The sequence below is a fragment of the Peromyscus leucopus genome, chromosome 13, assembly GCF_004664715.2.
Source record: "Peromyscus leucopus breed LL Stock chromosome 13, UCI_PerLeu_2.1, whole genome shotgun sequence".
Lineage (NCBI taxonomy): Eukaryota > Metazoa > Chordata > Mammalia > Rodentia > Cricetidae > Peromyscus > Peromyscus leucopus.
In genome coordinates this window covers 41542492-41564211 of record NC_051074.1, presented here as the reverse complement: position 1 = coordinate 41564211, position 21720 = coordinate 41542492, and the positions used below count along the sequence as shown (strand labels likewise).

Genomic DNA, 21720 nt, shown 5'->3' with positions numbered 1-21720 from the left:
AACAAAAATATTAACAAGGTACTATACCAGTTTTATAAATTTAATTGAGTGGAGAGAAAACCATCTTAAAGGAAAAAGAACGAAACGTCAAGGGAAGAAGAAAAGTGTCAACTTCGTTTGAAAAGTCACAGAAGTCACACACATAAGGATCTAAGCCTGTCCGAGTCAATGACCTTAGTGAAAGCTCTTATAATGGCATCTTGGGAAAGAGAGCTAGTGGATTAAGATAAGAAATGAGCCACAGCAAATCTTTCATGACAGCTATTCATGACCACCAGGCTCAGCTGCTCTGTCTTCTCTCAGCAGTGCCGAATAAACAGTGATAAGGCTGCATTCTCAGGTTCCCCGTTATGCCCAGGTCCACACCATATACCTTTCCCTTTCAACACAAGCCACTGTTTACAGTTAGAGCAAGTGATGTCAGAGCATTTCAAATGGACCTCAGCCACTCTCCTGGAGACTTCCCAATTGCATACTGTATTATGCTCACATACCATCTCTACTTACTGCCTTCTCATATGCATACGCTATAAATGACAACCACAAAATAGAAGCCTGATCTGAATAACCAAGACTCTAATTCTTAAACCAACTGCAAAAATAAACAGTCATAGTACATGTTTTTATTAAAAAACGTACACATAGCACACATGCTTGTACTTCTAACAAGTACAAGCAGATTTCAGACTTCAAAGAAAAACCTTAGTCAAGTGAACTTAATACACACTGATGACATCAGCATAGCTATTTACATGAGCAGAAGTAAAAATCCCCTATGACAACATGAAAAAGTGCTAAATGAAAGTCCTTTACGATCCCTGTGCACCAGCCACTCTGGGGAAGACCTGCCCAACTTGGCCCCAGGTTCTGGCCCCTGGGCAGGTTCCCTTTTAGCCCTACCAGGAAGGCCCCCCTCCTCCAAGACCCCCAGCAGACCCTGCAATCTCCACACCCTGCCCCCACGCCCATCTGCCCGAGACCCCAGCCACTTCCTGAGACTTAGAGATCGGCCCCCAGTTCCCAGCCTGCCCCCGACTTCCTGTCTGGATAAGAGCTCCCATCCTGCCCCTGACTTCCTGTCTGGACAAGAGCTCCCATCCTGCTCCGGAGTTCCCATTTAGACAAGAGAGCTCCCATCTGGACAAGAGAGAGAGACTTCCTGAATCTGTCAGCTCTGTCTGAACCAAGCGCACTGATAAGACCAAGAACGAACCACAAGGAGATGGGCAGACGTCAAGGCAGAAGTACATACAACAAAATGAAGCATCACCAGAACCTAGCCCTCCTCCAACATCTAGACCTGAACATCAAAAATTGGAAGAAGCAGAAGAAAACAGCCTTATGAATAACATCATGAAGAAGGTAGAGGCTTGTATAGAGGAAAAGACAAAAAAATGGGAAGAATGTTAAAAAAAAACTAGAGGAAAGGACAAATAAAGTAGAAGAAAACAATAAAGTCCTAGAAGAAAACAATAAAGCACTGAAAGAAGATCATGAAAATCAATGAAACAAATGAAGGAAACAGTCCAAGACCTGAAAAGGGAAATAGAAAAAAAATGAAGACACAAACAGAGGGAATGCTGGAAATAGAAAATCTGAGTAAACGATCGGGAACTTCAGATGCCAGGTATAACCAACAGAATGCAAGAGATGGAAGAGAGGATCTCTGGCATTGAAGATACGGTAGAAGAAATAGATTCATCAGTCGAAGAAAACACTAAAGCCAACAAAGTCATGACCCAAAATGTCCAGTAAATTTGGGACACCATGAAAAGACCAAACCTACGAATAATAGGGATAGAAGAAGGAGAAGAATACCAACCCAAAGGCACAGAAAATATATCCAACAAAATCATAGAAGAAAACTTTCCCAACTAAAAGAAGGAAATGCCTATGAAGATACAAGAAGCCTATAGAACACCAAACAGACTAGACCCCCAAAAAAAGTCCCCTCGCCACATAATAATTAAACAATTAAATGTACAGAATAAAGAAAGAATATTAAGAGCAGCAAAGGAAAAAGGCCAAGTGACTTATAAAGGCAAACCCATCAGAATAACACCCGATTTCACAATGGAGACTTTGAAAGCCAGAAGGACCTGGACAGATGTAATGCAGACACTAAGAGACCATGGATGCCAGCCCAGACTAATATACCCAGCAAAACTTTCAATCATCATAGACGGAAGGAACAAGATATTCCAAGACAAAGACAGATTTAAACAATACTTATCTACAAACCCAGCCCTACAGAAAGCACTAGAAGGAAAATTCCAACCGAAGGAAGTCAGATACACCCTCGAAAACACAGGCAATAGATAAAGCCACAGTAGTAAACCCCAGAGAAGTACACACACACTACCACCAAAAAATAACAGGAATGAACAATCACTGGTCATTAATATCCCTTAATATCAATGGACTTAATTCACCTATAAAAAGACATAGGCTTACAGGGATATGAAAGCAGGACCCATCTTTCTGCTGCATACAAGAAACACATCTCAAATTCAAAGATAGACACTACCTAAGAATAAAAGGCTGGGAAAAGACTTTCCAATCAAACGGTCTTAAGAAACAAGCAGGAGTAGCCATCCTGATATGCAGCAAAATAGACTTCAAACTAAAATCAATCAAAAGAGATCAAGAAGGGCATTACTTACTCATCACAGGAAAGATCCACCAAGATGAAGTTTCAATTCTGAACATTAATGCCCCAAATACAAGGGCACCCATATATGTAAAAGAAACATTACTAAAGCATAAACCATATATAAAACCCCACACATTAATAGTGGGAGACCTCAACACCCTACTTTCACCACTGGACAGATCTCCCAAATCGAAACTTAACAGAGAAATAAAGGACTTAACTGATGTCATGACTCAAATGGACTTAACAGATATCTACAGAACATTCCATCCTAACAAAAAAAGAATATACCTTCTTCTCAGCACCCCATGGAACTTTCTCTAAGATCGACCACATACTTGGCCACAAAGCAAATCTCAACAGATACAAAACAATTGGAATAACCTCCTGTGTTCTATCAGACCACCATGGTTTAAAGTTATATTTCAACAACAACAAAAACTACAGAAAACCTACAATCTCATGGAAACTGAAAAATGCTCAACTGAATCACCAATGGGTTAAGGAAGAAATAAAGAAAGAAATTAAAGACTTCCTAGAGATCAATGAAAATGAAGACACCACATACCCAAACTTATGGGACACTATGAAAGCAGTGCTAAGAGGGAAATTCATAGCACTAAATGCCCACATAAAGAAGTTGGAGAAATCTCACACTAGTGACTTAACAGCACACCTGAAAACTCTAGAACAAGAAGAAGCAAAGTCTCCCAGGAAGAATAGAAGCCAGAAAATTATCAAAGTGAGAGGTGAAATCAATAAAATAGAAACAAAGAGAATACAAAAAATTAATGAAACAAAGAGTTGGTTCTTTGAGAAAATCAACAAGATAGACAAGTCCTTATCCAAACTAACCAAAAGACAGAGAGAGAGAATCCAAATCAACAAAATCAGAAATGAAAAGGGGGACATAACAACAGACATTGAGGAAATCCAGAGAATCATCAGGTCATACGTCAAAAACCTCTACTCCACAAAACTGGAAAATCTAAAAGAAATGGATAATTTTCTGGATAGGTACCACATACCTAAGTTAAGTCAAGACCAGATAAACTATTCAAATAGTCCAATAACCCCTAAGGAAATAGAAACAGTCATTAAAAATCTCCCAACCAAAAAAAGCCCAGGACCAGATGGTTTCAGTGCAGAATTCTTTTTTTTTTTTTTTTCTTTTGGTTTTTCGAGACAGGGTTTCTCTGTGTAGCTTTGCGCCTTTCCTGGAACTCGCTTTGGAGACCAGGCTGGCCTCGAACTCACAGAGATCCGCCTGCCTCTGCCTCCCGAGTGCTGGGATTAAAGGCGTGCGCCACCACCGCCCGGCTCAGTGCAGAATTCTACCAGATCTTCAAAGAAGAGTTAATACCAATACTCTCTAAATTGTTCCACACAATAGAAACAGAAGGAACATTACCAAACTCCTTCTATGAGGCTACAATTACCCTGATTCCTAAACCAAACAAGGATACAACAAAGAAAGAGAACTACAGAGGGATCTCCCTCATGAACATTGATGCAAAAATACTCAATAAATACTGGCAAATAGATTCCAAGAACATATCAAAACAATTATCCACCATGATAAAGTAGGCTTCATCCCAGGGATGCAAGGGTGGTTCAACATACGAAAGTCCGTCAATGTAATACACCATATAAACAAACTCAAAGAAAAAAACCACATGATCATCTCACTAGATGGAGAAAAGGCATTTGACAAAATCCAACACCCCTTCATGATAAAGATCTTGGAGCGATCAGGAATACAGGGAACATACCTAAACATAATAAAGGCAATTTACAGTAAGCCAGCAGCCAACATCAAATTAAATGGAGAGAAACTCAAAGCAATTCCACTAAAATCAGGAACAAGGTAAGGCTGTCCGCTCTCCCCATACTTATTCAATATAGTACTTGAAGTTCTAGCCAGGCAATAAGACAACATAAGGAGATTAAGGGGATACAAATTGAGAAGGAAGAAGTCAAGCTTTCCCTATTTGCAGATGACATGATAGTATACTTGAGTGACCCCAAAGATTCCACCCAGGAACTGATACAGCTTATAAACACCTTCAGCAACATAGCAGGATACAAGATCAACTCAAAAAAAATTAGTAGCCCTCCTATATACAATGGACAAAGAAGCTGAGAAGGAAATCAGAGATACATCACCCTTTACAATAGCCACAAATGACATAAAATACCTTGGGGTAACACTAACCAAGCAAGTGAAGGACCTATATGACAAGAACTTTAAGTCCCTGAAAAAAGAAACTGAAGATGTCAGAAAATGGAAAGATCTCCCATGCTCATGGATAGGCAGGACTAACATAGTAAAAATGGCAATTACTAAAAGCAATCTACAGATTCAATGCAATCCCCATCAAAATACCAACACAGTTCTTCACATACCTAGAAAGAATAATACTCAACTTCATATGGAAAAACAAAAAACCCAGGATAGCCAAAAGAATCCTGTACAATAAAACAACCTCTGGAGGCATCATGATCTCTGACTTCAAGCTCTACTATAGAGCTACAGTAATAAAAACAGCTTGGTATTGGCATAAAAAACGACATGTGGACCAATGGAATCGAATTGAAGACCCTGACACCTATGAACATATAATTTTTGACAAAGAAGCCAAAAGTGTACAATGGAAAAAAGAAAGCATCTTCAACAAATGGTGCTGGCATAACTGGATATCAACATGTAGAAGGCTGCAAGTAGATCCATATCTGTCACCATGCACAAAACTTAAGTCCAAGTGGATCAAGGACCTCAACATAAATCCAGCTACTCTGAACCTGCTAGAAGAAAAAGTAAGAAGTAGTCTTGAACGCATTGGCATAGGAGATCACTTCCTAAATATAACACCAGTAGCACAGACACTGAGAGAAATAATCAATCAATGGGACCTCTCGAAACTGAGAAGCTTTTGTAGAGCAAAGGATACGGTCAACAAGGCAAAGCGACAGCCTATAGAATGGGAAAAGATCTTCACCAACCCCACAGGTGACAGAGGACTGATATCCAGAATATATAAGGAACTCAAGAAATTAGACATCAAAACGACCAACAGTCCAATTGAGAAATGGGCTTTAGAACTAAACAGAGAATTCTCAACAGAGGAAACCCAAATGGCTGAAAGACATTTAAGGAATTGTTCAACATCCCTAATCATCAGGGAAATGCAAATCAAAACAACTGAGATACTACCTTATGCCTATCAGAACGGCTAAGATCAAAAACACTGAAGACACCTTATGCTGGAGAGGATGTGGAGCTAGGGGAACTCTCCTCCACTGCTGGTGGGAATGCAAGCTTGTACAACCACTTTGGAAATCAATATGGCGCTTTCTTAGAAAATTGGGAATCAATCTCCCCCAAGATCCAGCTATACCACTCTTGGGCATATACCCAAGGAATGCTCAATCATACCACAAGAGCACTTGCTCAGCTATGTTCATATCACCATTGTTTGTAATAGCCAAAACCTGAAAACAACCTAGATGCCCTTCAACTGAAGAACGGATAAATAAAATGTGGTACATATACACAATGGAATACTACTCAGCAGAGAAAAACAATGACATCATGAGGTTTGCAGGCAAATGGATGGATCTAGAAAAAATCATCCTGAGTGAGGTAATCCAGACTCAGAAAGACAAATATGGTATGTACTCACTCATGGGAGGATACTACGTGTGGAAGAAGGATGACTGGACTGCTACTCACATCACCAAGGAGGCTGCCTGGAAAATAGGACCCCAAAAAAGACCCGGGGATCGCCCAAAGATAGAGAAATGGATGAGATCTACATGAACAGCCTGGACATGAGTGGGGGTAATGAAGGGCGAGGGTCGAGGTAAAGAGAGCTTGGGGGAGCAGGAGATCCCAGCTGGATCAAGAACAGAGAGGGAGAACAAGAAATAGGAGACCATGGTAAATGAAGACCACTTGAGAATAGGAAGAAGCAAAGTGCTAGAGAGGTCCACAGAAATCCACAAAGATACCCCCACAATAGACTGCTGGAAATGGTCGAGAGACAGCCCGAACTGACCTACTCTGGTGATGGGATGGCCAAACACCCTAATTGTCATGCTAGAAACCCCATCCAACAACTGAGGGATCTGGATGCAGAGATCCACGGCTAGGCCCCTGGTGGAGCCCCAGGAGTCTAATTAGCGAGAAAGAGGAGGGTTTATATGAACGAGAATTGTTGAAACCGAGGTTGGATAAAGCACAGGGACAAATAGCCAAACGAATGGAAACACATGAACTATAAACCAATGGATGAGGGGCCCCCAACTGGATCAAGCCCTTTGAATGGGTGAGACAGTCGATTGGCTTGATCTGTTTGGGAGGCATCCAGGCAGTGGGACAGGGTCCTGTGCTCATTGCATGAGTTGGCTGTTTGAAACCTAGGACTTATGCAGAGTCACTAGGCTCGGCCTGGGAGGAGGGGACTGGACCTGCCTGGACTGAGTCTACCAGGTTGATCTCAGTCCTTGGGGGGAGGCTTTGCCCCAGAGGAGGTGGGAATGGGGAGTGGGCTCGGGGGAAGGGGAGGGGGGCGGGAGGGAGGAGAACAAGGGAATCCATGGCTGATATGCAGAACTGAATTGTATTGTAAAATAAAATAAAATAAAGAAAAAGAAAAAAGAAAGTCCTTCAGAACATATCACCACCACAGTATGACCATGGCGAACTTCCACATAAATAAATGGTCTGGAGCAATCAAACACTCTTGCATTCTGAAGAATGTCTTCACTGACTTTCTAGCAGGATTTTTATAAGGCATTTATTATACAGAAATTAGAGAATGACATGTTACAGATACCACAGGTTCCGGAAAGGTTAAACCCAGTCCTGCTTCATAGAAGACATGGCCTACAGCACTGTGTTTTGGTTTTTTGTGTTTTATTGTCAACTACAGAATGATGGAAACAGATACAGGTTTACAAGTAGAAACTTAACCACAGCAAGCAAAGATGAGGTATATTCCACTCTTATTATGTGGACACGTACATGTGCTTTCTTTCCATGATATTTGAATGGGTTACAGGTATGGCGTGAAAAATTAATTTAAAATTCACATTATTTATTCCCTTTGTGTAAAATAGATATCTGAAGGAAAAGTAACACACTATTTCATATGTTAGGCACTAACACTGTGACTGTTCATTAGAACAATAGTAAATTAGTGATTCTCCATCAATGTATAAGGAAGTTTTTTTAAGATTACAACATATTAACTCAAAATAGACACAATTTATTATTTTATTGAAAAGGACAAGGAGATTGCAGAATGATTCTTTTCTAAATATAAACATTACGTTCTCTATTTTCTGGCATGATGCTATTTTCTGGCATTATGCGTAAGCCTTAACACTCACATCAAGTATCTAGAAGAACTTTTCCTTCTCCACAAACCACTGAAAGCAAATACCTGTAGTGTGATCCTAATTAGTCTTATTAAATAAGAACCCAGAGTCAGATATTGAGGGTGAAAGCTGAAAGACCAGAGAAGGAGAGCAGCAGCCACTAAAAACAGAGGTAGTGCATGACAGCTGGGTGCTGGGTTACTGAGGTAGTGCACACATCCAGGAGCCGGGTTAGAGGTAGTGCACACAGCCAGGAGCCGGGTTACTGAGGTAGTGCACACAGCCAGGAGCCGGGTTACTGAGGTAGTGCACACAGCCAGGAGCCGGGTTACAGAGAAACACTGTCCAAATGTAAGTTTAGTTCGAGGATCATTGTGTGGCCTTACACAAATTACTTCAACCTCTAGTGTCTGTTTTCCACCTGTAAACTGGCGCTGATAGAACTCATTTTCTAAGACTAATAGGAAGACAAATGAATTAACACATTCAAAGTCCTTAAGAAGGTACCCAGCAGATAGTACCAGATCAGTGACTGCTAATACTGCAGGATTTCCACTGTTGGGAGACAGATAAAGACCAAAAATAAGAAAACATGGTAGGGTATGACTGGAGTACTAATCATACCATAGTTTCCCCCATTTGATGAAACATTTCACACAGGTTTTATAATAATGGTTAATTATTATTATTATTAATGATTAATAAGAGAAAATATATCAAAGCATGCTTTTTTAATGAAAATAAGAAGAAATGTTCAATTTCCTATACGGTACCATCTAAACATAAAAGAGTATGAGACAGGAACTGAAAACCCTTTTCTTAGCCAGGATTCTTCCTTATCAAGACTGATTACAGATGAGCTTCATTTATTGAAGGGTTAAAAGCTGAGGAGTTTAATGCTTCAGCTATAACCAAAGGGCAGTGCTCAGACAACAAAAATTTTAATGTCCTTTCCCATACAGGAGTGACATGGGAGACACCTACCTACAGCTGTGTCCTGAATCAGCTGTAGCAACAGGAAAAAGTAAGGACAGATGAAGAAACAAAAATTTATGTTTGCACGTGCAGATCACCCAACATGCAAAAACATCATAAACTAGGCGTTTTTACTAAACTAAACCTACAGGGCATGACAGAGTGTCAAGAGAGTTGATGAATGGAATCCTTTATGAACAACTATAAAACCGAAATCACGAAGATTTAATTTTTCACATCACTTTGCTTGCTGTGAGCAGGCAAAAGCACAATCTTTCAAAAGATCAACATGTTTTTTAATGCTATAAAACAGTTATCTTTGCTTTAGAGGATTCATTCTTTTAAATTCACTAGGGCAGGAAGACAATTAATAGGTCGTTGGTCCATGTATTTTTCTACTTGAGAATGCAATGTCCATCCAAGGAAAAGTTCTTAACAGCAGTTCCGCATTTGGAAAGGAGAGAGAACATGCCTGCCTCATAACACACTCCACACAGTTCTAAGATGACAGCATGAACTCAAAGATAAACCTACCCTATTATCCTTTATCCAACATCAGTCTCAACTTCTGTTGCCAAATCCATCCTCCTCCCCAACTGTCCTACCTGTACCAACCACTTGACCAACACAGGAGTCACTGGACACCTGTGGCTATTTAACTCGGTCAAAATTAAGCACCTTTAAGGATTCTGTTTCAGAAGTAGTTTCCAAATGTTTAATAGACACAGATGGCTACTGGCTCATGAATACCAGACATTGACATAAACATTTCCTTTAATGCGAAAAGGGTTGCTAGGTCAGGCCACTTCTGACAAAAATGGCACCTGATCTCTGAGAAAGCACCTGGGAAGGCAGACTCCCTCCCTGCCTCATGCTCACTCCTTGGATATTAACGAGTCCTCCCAGCACAGTGAAGAATCATGGTGTACAAACCACAAGACAGGCTCTGTGTTTTGGCTCATTAATCGTCACTCTGCTCTGAAGAAATAGAAAAGCAGCAGGCAGCACCCGTGTTTTATAGGTGAGGACACCGAAGCACAGAAATTAACCTGCCTGCGGCTAGAAAGTCAATAATAGAGTCACAAATAAAAGCTGGATTCCCTAACACCGTGACCAGTGCTCCATTCATTAAAGCAGTCACCGCTGATTTAAGAACCCGAGGATGGCAACTACTCGGTTTCACCTGACCCACGCAACCATTTGCTTCATCAAATGGCTTACTACACCCACAGGAGGCCCCTGTCTGTAAGGTCTTCACATAGTTAGTCATATATTACCTCTATGAGATTCCTATATACAAATACACACAGACAGAAAAATAAACACAAAATCATGCATCTACACACACATACACATTTCCCCTAGAATTTGACCCAAATGCCTTACAACTCGTGAAGGGAAATAAAGAAGGGCTGACATGTTTACTGGAGTTTGAAGTACCAGGGTATGTTATTTTCTTCATTAGTAATTTGTTTTTCAATTGTGTTAAGTGGCTGCCTACTAAAAAACTACAAGTCAGAGGATGTGCATGCTGTGGTTCTTACATATCTTTCTACCAAGGGTGAGGCTTTTGCTGGGCTCTTTTGAAGCCTACAAAAGCAATAAGAGCTCAGAGAAGCAACTCTTGCATTTTCATTTCAACTACCTAATTAACTGAAGAGTAAAATAACATATAGGGAGACAGGAGCCAAGTTACAGATTAAAGATATAAAAATCTGCATAGGGCATTTGCTTGCAATGCTCTTGACAATAGCAGTTTTAAGATGAAGCCGCCAGCATTTGCTAACATTCCTCTGTGCCCTGACACTGCAGAACAATTTGCTCAGAGCCTCATTTGAATAATGTGAAAAATCTGGGCGATAATTCAACTGCACTTGCCCAATACCTGAATTCTTATCCACTTTAACTTTTGTGGAACTAATATACAGAAAGGGCTAACAGAATATTTAAAATGAGTCTAAAATATTAAATACCACAAAATTAAATATCTAATTTTTATTAAGTATAAAAAAATTATCTAATTTTTATTAAGTATGATCCAATCTACAGAATATGAACCACTAAGTGAATTTGTCTATGAAACCCAGGTTTCTAAATGGATTTGCTATTGTATATGAAGAGAACAATCCCCTTCAAATGTGTGAGTGCTGAGGAAAAGAGTGTGAGTGTTGAGTCTGACATGTACGCGGATCCTCACATCTAACTTTAGCTGTGGAAGACAAGAGACCAATATGCCAACAGGAGTAGTTCCTGCGTCAGTACATACCTTCCTTCAAGAACATAAATCCATTTAGAAAAGTGTAGGGAACTACTTACACAGCATTCCTGGAGGCGCCATAGGACAGTAACATCTTGACTATGTCCACGTGCCCATTCTTGGCCGCATCGTGGAGTGGCGAGTCATTCTGATAGCCTGTGGTGTTGACCAAAGCATTATGCTGGAGGAGCAATTCCACTATCTTCAGGTGCCCATGACTGCAGGCTTCATGCTAATCAAAAGGGGAGAAATGGGAAGAGGATGGAAGGAAAAAGTGTATTAATAAGTACACTTTAGAAAAATGAATGAGAACATCAAGTCAGTAAAGTTAGTCTTACATAACTACTATCAAACCTTAGGCTGTTAACAGTCACAGCCACTAATGGTAATTTTCATGGTCAAATACATAGTAATGAAAATCTGCGTACTTCATAGGAAAGGACAAGCCTTGGATCACATATTTTTCTTTTTTAAAAAATGTGCTTTAAAGTAACTACAGCTGCCAAATTTTTCTACCATAATTTTACAACATTAGAAAAAACTCTTAGTGTGGGACAACCAGATCACATACAGATCTGGAATTCTCCAAGGCTGAGGAGAATTCAGTGCTTCGATCCATATACCAAACTGCACACCAACGTAACCACCCAGCAAAGTGACATTCTCGGACGATTTATAAGACATGTTCTCTTTGCTGATGGACACTACTGGTTATCTGGTGTCAGTGACAACAGAGGTAACAAGAGCGGCTCTTAAATGTGCTTTCTGAATAGACCAAAATGATGGAGCTAGTAACAAAGGGAGGAGCAAGAGAGTTAAAGGCTGAGACTGCCATCCCTCCGAACGGGTGCTGGCTAGCCCGTGGAACACAGTGAACTGATCCAGACTAAGCCCTCTTGGCTTAAAATTTGTCAAGAAGTCATTTTATATATACTACATATTTATTTTAACACACATAAATATTACATATTTATATATTGTACCTTCAAGCCATTTTTTGCACCTGGCCTAAGGAGTCTCATTTCTGCACTGAAATTCTAGTAGTTTACAAGATAAAGGAACCCCTCTCCCTTGTGGACGCTTTGGAGTGACATTCTAACCCAACACTTACTGTCTTCATTAGCTCATGTTGAAATTGGTCTCAAGTGTGTTTTCCATTCTCTCTTTCCAGACTATTCCTCACATTGCAATTGATGATAGTAATAATGAACAGACTTTCAAAATATTTATGATAAAGCCTCAATTTGCAAATGGATAAGGTCTGAGGCAAGATCTGAGTACTCCCTGGTCATCGCATTCCATCCTTCCAACTGAAACCAAAAATCTATCGGGTTCCAGTGGCATGCAGTGCTACACAATGCAGCCTGATGTCCACGGCAGCAGCTACCACCACACATGAGCTGACTCCCTCACACCAATGCAGGGAAACTGGACTCCTCTATCTAAAAGTACTCCAAAGGTAGCCAATTACTTTCCTGTCACAACTGAAACAGCCAGATGAAAAATAACTTTCTTTTCGTACTTGGTCAAAACATAAATTCTTCAGACTAAAGAGTGTAGGTGGCAGAGCATGATATATGAACAACCACAAAACCATAAACTAGAACCATAAGCATAAAAAAATGAAAAACAAAGAGATCCACAACACTGCAAAGATACACAAAAGAAAACTACCAACGGTGTCCATCCAGCATGGTCTTTAACATTTGGGTCGTTTCCATTTTGTAAGAGGTATTCAACGGAACGTATATCGCCCTGGTGGAATAACGAAAAAATTAAAGGATATTAAAATATATCATGAATGAAATGAGGCTACTGAGGCTTTGTTTTAAAGATTCTGTCTTCTTCAAGTCAATCGAATCTTTCCCCTTACACCCTGACTGCTGCTCATGAGCCAAGAAATATTGTGTCTCTAAAGTCCCAAGATGCCAAGTCATTTTGTCTGTACTTGAATATTACTAGCAATCCATATTGAAAATTCAGTTCAAGATACAAAATGAAGACCTCTAGCCAGATACTATCCTAAAATTCAAGTCATCATTCCATTTGTAAAAGTGGCATTTTGAACATTCATGAAAATAATTTCTGAGCATTAAAATAAACAAAGCTTGTATACAGCCAACAAGCTAGTCAATGAAACCAATGTTAAAACTGCCAAAAAGTCCTGCTTTATTGGCAGTTATCTATTTACCCTGATTCACTAATTTAGTTTATATTCACTTTATTTGCACCAAAGGTATCTTCATGGCAGAAACAGTTGCTTCGTTTAAAATGAAAGGAAAGGGATTGAGAAATAGTCATACAACACACAAAATTGGCATTTAATTTTATCCTCTGCTTTGAAACTAAAACCACTACCCATTATCAATTAACTGAACAGTAGGAAATGCAGCTTCCATCAAATCCATACTATTCCTTCCATTTCTTTCACACTAGCTGAAGAGTTTGCCTTCTTTCTCTTCTTCCTAGACCAGTAATCTAGAGATTCATAGAGTAACTTTTCACCAGCGCCTCACTGACAGGGGGAGGGCAGAAGAGAGGAAAAATAAGAACGGCAGTCACTGTATTGTAGCATCAGAGCCTGATTTCAAAGGAGATGAACAAGAGTTTGAGAATAAGAGAACTAAGATGAAGTAAAGGCCTAGCAGACAGTATTCATTCGCCCTTCAAGTTATTAAGGTACGTTCAATTATTAAATGACATGAAAATTAAGTCTCCTTCCAATTCTGAGCATCCTGTGTCTTACATATCTCTATCTAACTAAATCCTAATTAGTATAGGTAAGTGGACTGAAGCACATACCATGGTCTGGTCAATAAGATGCCCTCTGTTGCTAGCCGTTAACAGAAGAGAGCCTTGGCAAAGGAGCCGAGGCTGACAATTATGCATCATCTCTTTAAGCAGGCCCTTTACCACCTTAGAACACCCCCAACCCTCCTTTCTATTTCTCTCCCCAGAAACACAATCTCCAAACTACATAACAATGTGGTCCCATTATCACATGCAATCCCTACTCAATATAGGTGGAAGGATCTGACAGCCATCTGCCATACTTGATTACCTATTTAATCAAAGTATTGGTCAACCCTCAAAGCCTTTTTAAAAACTCTCTAGCTGGGGCTGGAGAGAGGGCTCTGAGATTAAGAGCACCGACTGCTCTTCCAAAGGACTGGGGTTCAATTCCCAGCACCCACATGGCAGCTCACAACTGTCTGTAACTCCAGTTCCAGGAGACCCAACACCCTCAAACAGACATACATGCAGGCAAAGCCCTAACGTTCAAAAATAAATAAATAAATAAAACTCTTAGCTATAAAAGATGTTACACCCTCTTAAAAGCAACATAAAGCTTTAGGAAAAGAAATAGCATTTATACAGTGGGATGAAGTTTCTAAAACTCTCTTAAAATTATTACCAGTCATGGCAAGCAAAACAAAACCAGCTCTTTTAGAGTAATATAATAAATAAATAAATAAATAAATAAATAAATAAATAAATAAATAAATAAAATTTACATGCAAGTAAAACTATACACATGTTGTATTTAATTCCTTCTTTAACGAAGATTGCAAACCCAGGCTCAATACACTTTGTTTACTTTTTAACTCAAACATGAAACCATTCAGAATCTTCTAGCTTTCTGAAATGTAAATATAAAGCACCATTACTATACTCATCCTGTGTAACCATATACCACAGTCTCTCACTCCTATCCAAGTGTACCTCAGACCACTTTCTTTCTAAAGCTTATCTGTACCTCTACTGGGTTAAGAGTGCAAAAGTCATTTAAGCCCCTCTCCCCACACCCCATCCCCCACCCCAGTCCATGCTATAACATTTGCCTTGGCTTCATGGTTTTCTATTCTTTTCTTTTCTCTCTCTCTCTCTCTCTCTCTCTCTCTCTCTCTCTCTCTCTCTCTCTTTCTCTCTTTTTTGAGATTGGGTCTATGACATAGAATCTATCTACTCTTCTCTCTCTCTCTCTCTCTCTCTCTCTCTTTTTTGAGATTGGGTCTATGACATAGAGTCTATGTAGTCCTGGCTGTCCTGAACTCACTATGTAGTCCAGGCTGGCCTCGAACTCACAGAGATCCGCCTGCCTCTGCCTCCCAAGTGCTGGGATTAAAGGTGTGCGCCAACACATCGGGCCCTAAATTTTATGTTTTAAATACTTTTTTTGAGGCATGGTCCTATGTAAGCCAGACTAGCCTTGAACATCCTATTCAGCCAAGGATAATCTTGAACTTCTGATCCTGCCCCTACATCCATAGGGAGTTCTGGGTAAACAGGCACTAGAGCCACCACACTTGTTTTTCTGGAATGCTCAGAATCCAAGCCCTGCATACTAGGCAAGCACTGGACAACTGATCTACATCTTCAGCCCCTACAATTTACTTTTCTATTTCCATATTTGGGGCTACTTCTCAAATAGAGAACATCTTCAGATGATAGCTTTAAGTGTCTTTTTTTTTTAATCCACGTGCAACATATATTCAAATGGTCTAAATTAGCCAAATGACTAAATTTTAATAGCCTAAAAGAAAGTATTAAATACATTTCAACTGACTGAAATATTGAATATTTTGGAAATGGTTATACTACCAAAAGCGATCCATAGACTCAATGCAATCCCCACCAAAATTTTAATGACAATCTTCATTGAAATAAAAAAGAAAAGAAAAATAAAATAAAATAAAAGAGGGGCTAGAGCAGGTCATTTGTTAAGAGTGCCTACTGCTCTTGCAGAGAATGTAAGTTTGGTTCCTAGCACCCATATCAGAAGTTCACAAATGCCTACAGCTCCAGCTAGGGGTAATTCAATGCCTTCTTCTGGCCTCTTCAGAACCTATACTCACATACACACACAGAACCTGTACTCATACTCACCACCACCACCCACCCACACACATATACACATACATACACAAACAAATCTTGCGTTAAAAGTAATAGAAGAATCCTAAAATTCATCTGGAACCAGCAAAGACGAAGGAGAGTCAAACAATCCTGAGCAAAAGTACTAGTACACAGAAACTAAAGCAGGTACTAGCAAGACACAGTTGAGTACCAGTACACAGTAACTAAAGCATGTTATTGCACCCAAAATCAAATCAATCTCACACACACACACACAGCATAGTGTTGACACAAAAACAGACACATAGATCAACTGCCCAAGAGCCCACCACATAGCTGCAGATACCTGAACTGTGACAGACAGCAAACAAAATATACAGAAATGACAGTCTTTCAATGAGTGATGCTTGGAAAAATAGATGTCCACATGTAAGAGAATTAAACTAAATACCCTCTCTCTCACCCTGTACAAAATTCAATTCAAAATAGATCAAAGATATAGAACCTCTTAAAGGAAAAAACAGGGAAAACACCTCATGAAACAGGAAGAGACAGTTTCTAAAAAAGACTCATCATCACTTGGGAACTAACTCCAGGAACTGACAAATAGGATTGTATGAAACTAAAACCTTCTGCAAAGAATCAAATGAAGACACAGCATACCAAAGGGAATAAAATCTCTGCTGACATCTGACAGAGGATTAATATCTACAACATATAAGAAATGCAAAAAAATTACCAAGAATCAAACAACCTGGAGCTAGAGAGAAAGATGGCCTGGCAGTTAAGAGCACTGGCTCATCTTCCAAAGGACGCAGGTTCAATTCCCAGGACCCACATGGGGGTTCACAGCCATCTGTAACTCCAGTTCCGAGGAATTCAACACCCTCTTCTGGCCTGTACACACAGATATCCATACAGGCAAAACACTTATACATATAAAATTAAAATATACAAATCTTTAAAAAAGGAAATCAAAGAATCCAATCAATAAATGAGCTAAAAATATGAACAGAGAACTCTCAAAAACTGAAGCACAAGTGATCAGTAAATACAGAAAATGTTCAAAATCACTAAACATCAGTGTTTAATTCAAATTATAACACTGAGAGATTCCACCCCATCCTAGTTTGGAAACAAGAAAAACTGTTGGTAAGGCTGCAGAGAGGGGAACCCTCCCACAATGCTGTTGGGAACTTAAGTCCAATAACAGAAATCAGTTATCATCCTCAAATACAAAGTAAGCCTGAGACAACTGCGGCTAAAGGTGTCTGCCGCCAACCACGCCTTAACATGGGCTTACCACCAGGAACCAACATGGTGGAAGAGAAAAAACCCCTCAAAGTTGTCCTCTTACCTCCACACACTTGCCCATCCACTCACTCACGCAAATAAAGGCAAAAGCAAGACAAAGGAAAACATTAAAAAGATTAGTCATTGTGGTTTTTGATTGAGAAGGTCCCTATATAGGATCATATACTGGAATGTGTGGTCCCTAGCTGCTACAACTGTTTTGGAAGGGATTAGAAGGTATGACCTTTTAGATCAGGTGTGACACCAGGAGTGAGTTTCTAAGTTTAAAGGCCATGCCAAACCCAGTCAGTCAGTCAATCAGTCTGTCTGTCTGTCTGTGTGTGTGTGTGGAAGTGGGGGGTGTCTCCAACTTCTGGATAAGATGTAATCTCAGCTACTACTTCAATGCCATGCCTGTGTATCTGCTGCCATGTCCGCCCACCCCACCCCATCATGGCAGTCATAGACTAAGCCTCTGAAAGTGTAAGCAAGAACCAAACTCAATCTTGCCTTGGTCATGGAGTCTCCTTCCAGCAATAAAGCAGTAACTAAGACAGCCGTGTAACCTAGTTTGACCCCTCCTAGGTATTTACCCAAGAAGTGGAAGTCAACACATTTCAGAGACACTTTGACATACTAATGTTTGTTGTGTGCTACTCAAATTAGCTACGTTACGGAATCAACCTATGTATCTGTCAACACAGAAATGGGTAAATAAGATGCACATATGTACAATGAAACTCTATTCAGCCATAATGATGAAACTATGTCACATACAGGAAAATGGATGCAACTGGTGATAATCATACTAGAGGAAATAATCTCAAATATCACATTCTCTCTCATGTGGACCCTAGATTTATAGGGATTTTCTATATATACATAAAATCGTGTATGTATGATATGACATGAAAGTGGAGGTGAAACTGCCCAGGGGAATAGAGAGGACTACTGGGAGGTGGGAAGGAGAAAAGGGGAAGAATAGCCTCAGTTTTTATTGTCAACTTGACAATCTTGAGTTACCCGAAAGAGGGGACCTCGGCCCAAGAACTGCCCTGATTGGCCTGTGGGAAATTGTCTTGACTGATGATTATGTAGGAGAGCCCAGCTCACCAGGGGTGATAGGCCAGCTCACAAGGCAGACAGACAAGCCTGAGCTGTATAAAGTTAGCATGAGCCAGGGCGCAAGCGAGCCAGTAAGCAGCATTCCTCCAGGACTTCTGTCTGCGGTCCTGCCCTGTCCTCAACCATGGTCGGTGACCCTGAGGTTAAGTAGATACAAACCATTTCCTCCCTAAACTGCTTTTGACTATGGTGCTCACAGCAACAGGAAAGAAACGAGAACATGGAAAGACAGCTGAAGGATGCTTGATACTGTATGAAATGTCATTATGAAACTCACTACTATGTATAATGAATACATGAAAAAACAAAAGACTTTAAAGGTAGAACTTTAAAACATTTGCCTCAAATCCCTAAGGTATAAATTCCATACTTCCTGTACAGTTAACACAATTTAGTAGCTTTTCCCTGGTAGAGATGAACTGCCAGAACCACACATCTACTCTACCTTTATCAGAAAGCATCCACAAAAATGTACACACACACACACACACACACACACACACACACACACACATACACACACACACACACACACACACACACACAAATTCTCAAAACTTCTTTTCCTCTAAATCTTTATTAACAAACAAACAAACAGAACAGAACAGAATAACCTAAGAAGTCCAGAAAACACTAGAAACAAGTGAGGAGCAGAAGGCACCTGGGAACGTCCAACGGGAAATGAGTGGCAGCGTTGGAGACACGCGCCGACTCTATTCCTAGCCACCTGCTTTGCTTTCCTGTCACTTCTGAGTATCATCAAAGTTGGCCTTCCATTCATAGTCTACCCCTAAAACATACAGCTGATTAGCAAGCTGATGCTCTTCAGACCTTAGCTGCTTTTTCCTCCTAACTTAAAAGTTTGTCTCATTTTCATCTTTCTGCTTCATGTAAACTTAATGTCACGCCCATAAATAAGATTATGATAATTAGGAAGGGTCCGAAATAACTGGATAGTTTGCACGGATACAAAGTTTCCAGGAACTAAATTAACTTCTGCTTCTTGCTTTAAATTACTTTCTTCTCTAGCAGATTTATTTTGTTTAGTAGGGGTACTCTCTCACCCCTTACAACTTAAAAGAATAATTGTGATTTCCTTAAAGCCCTGAAAGAAAAAAATCATCTGAGGAAAGTATTTATGAAAACTTATAAGAAATTTTAAATGCTTTTGGTATTTTCAAGTAATACTTTAAAGGCACAAAAATAAAAGCGTGTGCCCAAGTCAATTTATGTATCTGCAACTTTGCAGTAAAAGGAAAAATTCTTTATATGGTCTCACATACTGTGACTATGTGCATATTCCAGCAATATAAAGTAACTTTTCAAAAGCATGCAAACGAAATTCTTTCTCCCTATTAGAAGATTGGTTCTTCAAAAATACCACTAAAAAAATCTTCATAAAAACTATAGGCCATTACAATTATGTACAATAAAAATTACTTACCCTTCATAGCTAAGCTTTTTCACTGAAACCAGCTGACCAGATAGTTAAAACTTTGCCCCATTCAGCAATTAGATGTCATTTTAAAAAGAGAGAACAAAATGACCTTTAGGGATGGAGTTCTCCACTATGGTAAACAGTTCTCTGGCTTCTTCTTAGAATTCAGGGAATAAAGTAATTACTAACAATTAATCCGGACACCTCGGTGATACAAAGTTACTAGTGTGTCAAAGGGGGAGGTGGGTGGCCGACTGAAAGCCTAGGTGCTGACTCAGCACGGTGTTCTGGAACAAAACCGTCAGCATATCCCGGACCCCAGTTGGCTTGGGTTCCATACTTTCTTAGGACCCTAGGAGGAGGGAACAAACAGGACCACCGAGAAGTATGAGCTGCAAAGCCGCAGACTGAAGCAGATCCTCTCAGGGACCGTCTCTCCCCAGAATTAGAATTCAGATTCTCAACACCTTTCCTTCAAGTTGCCATCCTAACGTGTTATGTCTGCATGGAATCATGAAATGTCAGCCTCTTACACGGCTCAGAAAAGCCACTACTGAGGCATGAAATACAAGTAATCACGTCTGTGTTGCTTACTTTTGTAACACAGAAACAACTTACAAGAAGAAAGGTTTATTTTGCTCCTGGGGCTTTGGTCCACCCTGGCACAGAGGCAACGGAGAACAACTCACATCATGACAACTAGGAGGCAGAGAGGAGCAGAAATAATAGGGGGAAAGCTAGTACAAGCCATGCCTATGAGGATACACTCTCAGTGATCAACTTGTTCCAGGATTCTAGAGTCTCTCCATAGTTGGTTTAAAGATTGACTTATTCAATGGACTGACCATTCTTTAGGCCAGAGTCTTTACTGTGTGCCTCAGAGAAAGCACAGAATTGTGTTTACTAATATCACTGGTGTTTTTAAAACAGAAGTTGGTACCAGGGACTGGGATATTGCTGTGACAGGCCTGACCACATTGCTGTTTGGAGGAATATGGAAGACATGAGACTTTGGACTAGAAAAGCAGTTGATGCTCTAAGTAGTGCTTAACAGGCCACTCAGTAGAGGCATGGACGATGGTGCAGAGTGATGTGAAATGTGGGGCCCAGCTTAAAAGGTTCCAGAGGGGAAGAATATTACTGGCTGGCCACATTCTTGTGATATTTTGGCAAAAATGTGGCTGCTTTCTGCCCTTGTCCTAAAAATTTGTCAGGGGCAGAAGTAAAGAGTTTTTGATTAATGGCCTTGGCAGAGGAGATTTCAAGACAGCCTAGTATCGACTCTATTGTATGGTTATTAGTGGTCATTATACAGACCTACAATGAAAAGGAGCACATGAAGCAAAGAGAAATATAAAAGGCGCAGTTTCAGGAGAAAAGAGCACCAAGCAATGTAACGCTGGAGACAAGTCTGGGGCTCAATGAGTTTTGTTTTGTTTTTTTAAAGCTTAATGCGCCGGGTGGTGGTGGTGGTGGTGGTGGTGGTGGTGGTGGTGGTGGTGGTGGTGCACGCCTTTAATCCCAGCACTCGGGAGGAGAGGCAGGAGGATCTCGGTGAGTCTGAGGCCAGCCTGGTCTCCAAAGCGAGTTCTGGGAAAGGTGCAAAGCTACACAGAGAAACCCTGTCTCGAAAAACCAAAAAAAAAAAAAAAAAAAAAGCTTAATGTTAAATGAAATAAAGGGACTGCTGACCTCAGGGCAAGACACCACCAGCTTAATCCTGCAACCTGTAAAAGGAAT

At 40.2% G+C, this 21720-nt stretch overlaps 1 protein-coding gene across 1 annotated transcript in view; it reads right to left on the bottom strand.

The window, feature by feature from the left end:
- Bard1 (BRCA1 associated RING domain 1) overlaps nt 1-21720 on the bottom strand; it is a 72100-nt gene that overhangs the window by 26403 nt on the left and 23977 nt on the right. The window contains exons 5-6 of the mRNA XM_028870032.2: nt 12942-13022; nt 11327-11499 (exon numbers count right to left, since the gene is read on the bottom strand). Of these exons, the coding sequence (XP_028725865.1) occupies nt 11327-11499; nt 12942-13022 (254 nt within the window). The remainder of the gene's footprint in view (nt 1-11326; nt 11500-12941; nt 13023-21720) is intronic.